Here is an 8,302-nt window from a genome sequence, read left to right as displayed (position 1 = left end):
ATTGTAAAACATAATTTATTAACATTAGCTCAATGCTAGGTCTCACAGAAGGGGAAAATGGTCTTGTTTTAAAACAAAGCTGAAGCCAAAGAGATGGAAGGTATCTGCATTCACATTCTTACATCCACACGCTCTCAGGCACCAAGATGTGTGTGTCCAGGTGGTGGTTCCAAGACTTATGCGCAGAGATGCACATATCCAGATAGTCTCTCCAGGATCCCTTGCAGTGGGAGGACGAGGGATGCTGGCTGTCGAGTCCTTATGTCTCCTGTTTTCTTGCTAGGTTGACAGCCATGTGCTGGTCTTGGGTCAGCCTTTTCTTCAACCTTTAGCAGTTGACATCTTTTTTCTCTACTCTGTCTCACCTCTCTGAGTCATCAAGATTTACTCACTGTCCTTTGTGTCCTGACCTAGATGTCCTTAGAAACTCTGTAGATATGCTGGTACCTGGATGACCTGCTAATCTAGGTGCCATTTGTAAAGCTCTCCTGCTTTTTTTTCCTTCTGATGCTTCCCCATGCAGATATTCCAATTCATAACCATCTTCCCATTTCCATGACAGGTCTCCCCTTAGCCTTCTCCAGGCTAAACAACCCCAGTTCCCTCAACTGCTTCTCACAGGACTTGTGCTCTAGGCCCTTCACCAGCTTCATTGCCCTTCTCTGGACCCGCCCCAGCACCTCAATGTCTTTTTGGGGTGAGGAGCCCAAAACTGAACACAGGATTTGAGATGTGGCCCTGCCAGTGACAAGTACAGGGGGACAATCCCTTCCCTACTCCTGCGGGCCACACTGTTCCTGATGCAGGCCAGGATGCCATTGGCTGCCTTGGCCACCTGGGCACACCGCTGGCTCATTTTCAGCTGCCTGTCTGCCAGGAAAAGGGCATGTCCATTTGTCAATCCAAAGTTACAAGTTTTCAGCCAGGAACAAACAAATTTGAAAATGGAGCAGATGTCTCAAAGACTGTCGCCATATTAAAGGTGTTAAAAGTGCATCTTAGCTCTCGCATCTGGGTGAGGGTCCTTGTTATGTCCCATCTACACATTAACATGAATGTACCATTTATCTCTATCCTTCCTCAGGCAAGGGCACCTGAACGCAGAGATTAGGACAAAATGGGGTGAGTTCTAGCCAGGTCTGTTGTTTCGATAGTAGTACCAGGTGTACCATGGAGCAGTTTAGCTGCAGTGAACAGGAATTATTCTTGTGAAAAGAAAATGTACAGACAAGAGGTATTAAAACTAGTCCTCCCAAGGAAGGCAAACCCAGCAGTATTTGTCAATTATTTATTCTGTGTGTCAGTAACCGCAGTAGGCTAGCATATGTCTGGTGCTCATACGTGGGTATGAGTTGGTCAATCGGTGCTGCTTCAGCCTCAGTGTCACACCTGGTATTTTTTCACCAGTAAGTAGAGGTCATGGTAGGGGACTGGATTAGTATGGTGGTGCCAGTGTCCCTGCTCACACAACAAAGAACAGGCATTCAACAAAACCAGGCTTCATCAATTCTGCTGCTTACACACAGTCTATTTATTTTTTAAAGTTTTCCTTTTACATTAATCAGTCTACAGTTCAGATAGGTCTCAGACATGCATTGTTCTGTGTAGATAGGAATATTTTATGTTTTATGAAATACCTTCTGTAGCTGAAGTTCGTGAATGTTCTACTTGGAAAAGACTGGCTGCTAAATTAAAGTGTTTTATTAGTAAATGAAAAATATTTTAAGGTCACTTTCTGAAAGTTCTAAAGCATTCTTTTCATTTTTAGATTTCAGAAAGCCTTTGGATACCATTAACAGTTTTTTCATGAAATGTGTACAGTGTGTTCTGTTTAGGGCAAAAGAAAAATTAGAAAAGTACCTTAGGGGAGGGAATGCAGCAGCAGCCGACCTCTTGTACTTCTGTCCTATGTGTTCCTATAAAGCTCCTGTGTGTCAAGGACAGGAGATTATGCATGGTAGCACATCTTAGTTAACTTCAGTTTACATGACGTTTGTTTGAAATCTTGCCTGAAAACTGTCATACTTAAAACACTGGTTTTAACACAGCAGAGGGATCAGGTCTGTTTTTTCTGCCACCAAAATGGTAGTAAACGAAACCGTGCCTTTTTACAGCTGTGGCTGAAGAGATACAGCCCCCAAAAGATGATAAAGGATATTTTATTTCTATGGCAGCTGCCTCTCAGCAACGTACTTAATGTATAAACCCAGCTTATAGGTTGTTTGTTTTGATGTTGTGTTTCCAAGCTGATGGGTTACCAATACTGCTTCTGAAGGGCATTGGTAAGCATTTTTTAATACAAAAAAAGAAGGTTGTTCTCATGTGACTGAATGTACCTTACTAAAATTGAAACATGCACGCGTAAACTGAGATTTTCACAAAATGACTGTCTTCCCAACAGTTATTTCTGCCTGCCTGCCTACAGTAGCTCAGTCAATTTACTTAGCAGCTAGGCAGAGAGAATGAGCACGTAACTGATGTGCAGTTTTCAGAGTTTCTTCTCTTTTTGTTTCAGGTTGCAACAGCAAATCTTGCATGGGCTTCAGTAGCAATACATCAAGTACAAGTAAGTGTGGGCGGTTCTTCATTTTTTGCACTGTGTAATCCTTCTGCCAGAACTTGGTTAGTTAGAACATGGATTATGATCAAGTTTAAGTGGAGGTCACTACTGAAACATTGATTCAAGCGCCTTCCCTGAGGGAAAAGTATGCTAACATTTTTGGTATTCATTGAGCTAGTTTTACTCGCTTGCAACTGTAGATCAAATAACAAATAGTATTTTTACTGATGGAAATGAATGAAACTTTAACAAAGTAGATAAATAATTGTTAAATCAGAATTATAAAACTTTGCTTTTTTTTTTCTTGTAAGAAGGCCACTGCTAGGCCAAGTAGCTGCTTTCCTCCTGCTTTGATATTCAGTTTCAGATTATTAGTTGTTGCTGGCTAAGCCTACTTTGAGCCATCATTGCTAGCTGCTTCATGGTCCTGTAGCTACTCCCACTAAGGGTGCTTAACGCTGTCCCTAGTTGGGTGCCTAACGAAGCTCCACTCAGTGCAAGCTGCTCTAGCAAAACCCATCAGCTTTCCTAATGTTTTTTTTCACTTCAGGTAATAGAGTGTGGAAACACTGAAACTTAACATACTCCGTCAACTCACAGAGACACTGAAATAGGTTCCTCTGTCAACTCACAGGAGGAAGTTTGTGACATTCGGGTTTTTTTCAAGGTGTCTTTCATACACTTGGCAGAAGACTCCCACAAAGATTCCTGCTTTTCTAGACTCTATTTGTCACCCTGCTGCTGGAAGTCACTGACATTGTTTGGGATGGTCATTCACCCTGGCACATTCAGGCAGAATTAGCTGCCGTAGGCTACAGTACGCTAGTAGAATTGCATTTGCATGCAGTTGTAGCTTCAGTTTGTAACAATGACTCCTCTTTAACTGAGAAGTCTTTCACACCTAACAAAACAAAGTATGGAAAGTTTAGTTTAAGCATGTCCATTGGTCCTTGTCATTTCCCTCCCTTCTGCTAAGCAGAAGGCTTGCCCTTCCCAGGTTTTTGCATGAGAAGAATACAAGAGTTTTGATCTGGTGTTGGGAACTACCTACCAGACTTGCAGCTGGGCTTTAGGAAGGAGTGCATATCAAGAAGTGGTACCTATTTACCTAATTATATGCAAGAGTACAGCTTTGTGGATGTAGTCTGTCATATTTCGCATATTTATTTTATATCTCCATTGCACAGATGAGAACTATTAGAAGTTCTGAGTCATATTTTGTTGTGTAAAAGGTACAAACAGTAGAGGCTTGTGTTCTTTTTTTGACCTCACAGCGTGCTCTGGTAATATACAGGTGTACAGTTGTACTTTAGATAGAGTATGCAGTTAGGTGAAGTAAAAAATACAGTTCTAAGCTTTGCTTCATCTGACACTTTGTTTCTAAAATGCAGTATGCATGCTATTTTTTGTGATCATATCTGTGCTGATTTATCCCCAAGTTAAGCATCTCTCATCTGCTTACTTAAACTTGCCTGATGTCGATCTTCAGTTACGTCTACATAATACTCTGCAACCTGGGAAAAAAGTGGTAAAAGTATGGCAAGGAAGAAAGCAATCAAAATATTTGACATTCTCAGAAGATCTGAGGATCTGGATGAGGAGGTGGTGTTGACTCCACAACCACATGCAGTGGCAGCCTTTGAGGCAGCATGAACAAGTGTAACAATGAATATCTTTCAAAGAGTCTTAAGAAAGATGCTACTTGCATTTGACAGTTTTAACTCAGCAGCTAGATAGCTCAGATCGAAGCCCAGCACACAAATCCAGCTTTTAATTTTATACAGTGCTGTCACATGTGTATGTACTAGCAGTGGTCCTTCATTCATGCACAGTGAGTGGGTAGACTGCGTGACTTCAGTTTCCCTCCGAATTCAGTGTTCTCATGGAGCGAACAGTAACATGATCTGTGCTTCCAGGTGTGCCGGGGCCTTGCCAAGCAGACTGAACTGAATGACTTCTTGCTTGATGTATCCAAGTAAGTGTGATTTGTACTATAAGATGATCAGTTTATTTTGATGAGCTTTTCTAACATGGCTGTTTCAATCCCCCCCCCCTCCCCTCCTTTTTTTTTTTTTTGACATGTATGTATACATGTACACATGCAAGACTGTAAATACTTCAGGTATATATCCTTGAAGAATCAGGGATGCCACACAAATGTTCTTCCCCTGCATTTTCTGAAGGCTCTGTTTTCATTTTCAAAGATGGTAACTGCATGTAGTATGTTTTCTTCTAATTTCTTGTCACAATAAATTCAGGATTAAATTGAAAACTCAGTAAGAGTATGAAAGCTTGGGCCTAGATTTGAAAAGTCAATTTAGTGTTTTAAGTGATCTGCTCTTCCTTCATCCCTTTTCTTTGTTGCTGCTATTAATAACTTTAAATAGTAGAGATACCCAATGGATTAAAAGACAAAGTGCAGTTGTAATTTGGTAAATCAGAGTCTGGGGTGCTTAACAGTATTTTATCAAACTAGTTGGTTGAAGAACTTCTAAGTGCATCACAAAGATGATACTGTGGAAAAATGAGATGTCTCAGATTTTTGCTGTTACAAATACTTCCGTGGTTCTTGATGAACAGTTCTGAAACTGATGAGATTAGAGGAAGTCCAAGATTCTTATGCCATTGCTCAGGAATGCAGGCAGCAGAGTCGACCCAGCTGGAATGGGGAGTGATACACCGCAGGGAGGAATCTACCCCTTGCAAGGAGGGCAAGCTGGTTGTATCCAGATGTTTTTCCTTAGCGATGACCTTTTTATTTATTTTATTTCAGCTTCATTTCAGAGTGTGTCTCCTAAGGGGAACTCTCATCACTCCCTTGCCAGAGCTACCCACTTGCTGCAGTGTCTTGCACCATTATGATACTTTCCAGAGTGCTTCTATTTTGCTAACATCTGTACTGTGCTAGTTGACCAGAGAACTCTGGAATAACCTGCCCAAAATTATGCACTGGCATCTTATTCTCAGTAGATAATACTGAGATTGGTTTAAAGAACTTTGTTATTATTTTAAAATTTTAAGGTAAAAATAACAATAAATACTGCAAATATTTAATATGTATTTCTCTAAGAAAATAACTCGCATACAGCATTATCAGCTGCTAGAACTGTTTTGTTTTAACAAAAAGGAAGCCATATGTTTTGGGCCACAAAATTGGGTTATCATTTAATAACAACTTTCTGAACTTCATGTGGGTAAAGGCTTGCACTAGCAAGAAAATAATTAGTTTCCTTTTAGAAATGCTCTGTACTTTTTCTTACATGGGAAGAGGGTTTCCTATTCAGTAAGGAAATTGTTACTGTGCAATGTCACTGGGACATGTTCTGTAACATTTTAGAAAGGGCATAGTATGCAGTGCTCCACCTCTTTGTGTGCCTGAAAATGTAAGACTAGCGTATTGTATATTTCCTTTCCACTAGACCCAAACAGAACTGAGCTGTATATATGTTCAAGGCCATGGAACAATGTCTTTCTGTTATCTGGGAACATTGTAATCCAAAGGTTATTAAAACTTGGCAAGTGCAAGATTTAGACTTCTTGTACTAATAAGTTTGACCTTTATCTTTCAATGTTCTTGACTGTCCTTGGGCAGTTACCATTTTGCTGTGAAACAGAGATACCTGTTTTTTTTAATTCACAAGATCAGTTTTTTTCTGCAGCTTCAACATGCTACACCTGGGTTGACAGTGAAGACTGATTAAGAGTTTTATAAATTGTTGGTGTTTAAATAGTGTTAAGGGTTGGATAATATGATGTGAATTTAGTTACAATACAGAGTTTTTATTAATTCTCAATAAATAGTCCTCTATGCATAAACCTAATGAGATATTTTGAAAGCATGTTGATAATATGTATCAGCAATGGAGGAAGAATTTTTTGTCTTCCGGCTTGCTTTTGCTTCTCCTTTTAAAATTTTCAGTGTGTAGAGGGTACCAAAGCATTTTGATACATTCTTGGTATTGCTCATCAGGGGCCTATTCAGTCCATGGTAGGCAATGTTTGGTAGTCTTTTCCTTTTCTTCAGAGAAAATTCTACATGTTATAGAGAATATTCTACAATTCTGTCATTGTAGAATAACGGCGTAAAGGAACAGAGATAGGACCATTTCTCAATTCCCTTGTGCTATAGCAAGCCAGTCATTGATTTTCAAGGTGCAGAGGTTTGTCCTCAGCTATTTGGGCTCCACGCTTAAGCGGTTGGGAAGCAAGAGCCCACAACAGCCATTTGAGAAGTGTTTGACTAAACCCCAGTATTTACTGACTTCTCTTTCTCTGCAGAACATACTTTGATAATATAGTTGCAATAGATTCTCTACTTGAACATATAATGGTAAGTTGTCTTTTTCACTTCTAAGTTTATTAGTCTTGGTTAATAAAGTCCTTAATTCTCCTTTCCTTGAAGTAAGACATTACATCATTGAAATATATGAGGTGTTTATAATGGACATGTAATAGAAACAGTATTAACAACTCCATGGAAGAAGATGGCAGAGGTCAGCTTGATTTTTTTATTTTCTCAACAACCTCATTTCACAGCTTTCGTAAGTAATGAAATGTGTCTGCCTCTGAACTAAATAGTTACTGTTGTGTTTTACAGAAGGTCTGAAAGTTGTAACAGAAAGACTTTTGGTTTTCTTTTTATTTCAGCCTGTTGTATTGATTCCTCTTTCCTAAATTCAGTTTGTTACATCCTACACTCCTGAAGAAGTTAATGTCTGTAGGAAGGACTAGAGATCAAAGATTACTCCTAGAGTACCTGTTCCAGTTGTTGAATGAGATGTGCAGGACACAACATCCCATTTGCTTTGCAAAAGTATTTACACCCATAACTAGAGTGATAGGGTGGTATAAAACCCACTAAAGGCAAGTCCACTGAAATAACTAAGACTGCTTAATCAATGAATTAAAGTACAGATCAGAAACAGATTATAATTTTCTGAATCAGTTTTGAACTCAGAAGTATTTCCTGAATAGTGATTACAAATACATATGGACTGGTTGTTCATAGCATGTTTTGCTTCTTTGATACACAACTTATGCTTTTAACTTGAGGCACATCCACTGCCTATTGCAATTCTCTTTCCTGAACGTAAATCTTAATTAGGTCTGTCATACTATTGTTTCAATTTGTGTATTCAACAGACTACTCTCCAATAGTACTCCCAAGCTTGCTCCAATCTTCCAAGTGATATTCTTAGCTAGACTATTCAAAGACAACAAATGTAGAATGCAAACAATATTAAAGTGGTTTTATTTAGAAACTTGAATTAGTAATGGAAAATATTCTGCAGTGTTTGTCTTATTCTAGTTAGTACACAGTCAAGAATTCTGCACATAGGACACATTTCTGAACATTGACTTTTCCAATTTAAATGAACTGCTTAAAAATAGCTTAACATTTGAAAGAACTGGTGTAATACAACATATGGCATTGAGAACAAATATTGATATTCTTCCCTATGAATAGAGGTCTGGTGCAAAACAGAATTGGCAGTAAAATACGCTTACTCTTTCATCTTCTTTTCCAACACTTGGCTGCATCGTGGTTCTGCATTTTAACCTGCGTAGATGTTTCATCCTCAGCTTTCTTTGTAAGCTGCAGCAGTTGGCTGTTTCTTGGGCCAGTGAGTTGAATTACGTGTTTGCGCATTTATTGCCATTTTATGGGAGTGTGATTTTTATCATTATTGGCTTATTATGTGTCTCACAGTGAGAAAAGAGTGGAACTCACTTTCACCTCAC

At 39.1% G+C, this 8,302-nt stretch overlaps 1 protein-coding gene across 1 annotated transcript in view; it reads left to right on the top strand.

Annotated features, from left to right (window-relative positions):
* PDE10A (phosphodiesterase 10A) overlaps positions 1-8,302 on the top strand; it is a gene marked incomplete at its 5' end in the record, with an annotated part of 36,219 nt that overhangs the window by 3,207 nt on the left and 24,710 nt on the right. The window contains 3 exons of the mRNA XM_010151432.1: positions 2,516-2,566; positions 4,477-4,535; positions 6,839-6,890. Coding sequence (XP_010149734.1) covers positions 2,516-2,566; positions 4,477-4,535; positions 6,839-6,890 — 162 coding nt within the window. The remainder of the gene's footprint in view (positions 1-2,515; positions 2,567-4,476; positions 4,536-6,838; positions 6,891-8,302) is intronic.

This window comes from Eurypyga helias, unplaced genomic scaffold (genome assembly GCF_000690775.1).
Source record: "Eurypyga helias isolate BGI_N326 unplaced genomic scaffold, ASM69077v1 scaffold16025, whole genome shotgun sequence".
Classification (NCBI taxonomy): domain Eukaryota; kingdom Metazoa; phylum Chordata; class Aves; order Eurypygiformes; family Eurypygidae; genus Eurypyga; species Eurypyga helias.
The sequence above is the reverse complement of the archived record's forward strand: the minus strand, read 5'-3'. Positions and strand labels throughout refer to the sequence as shown.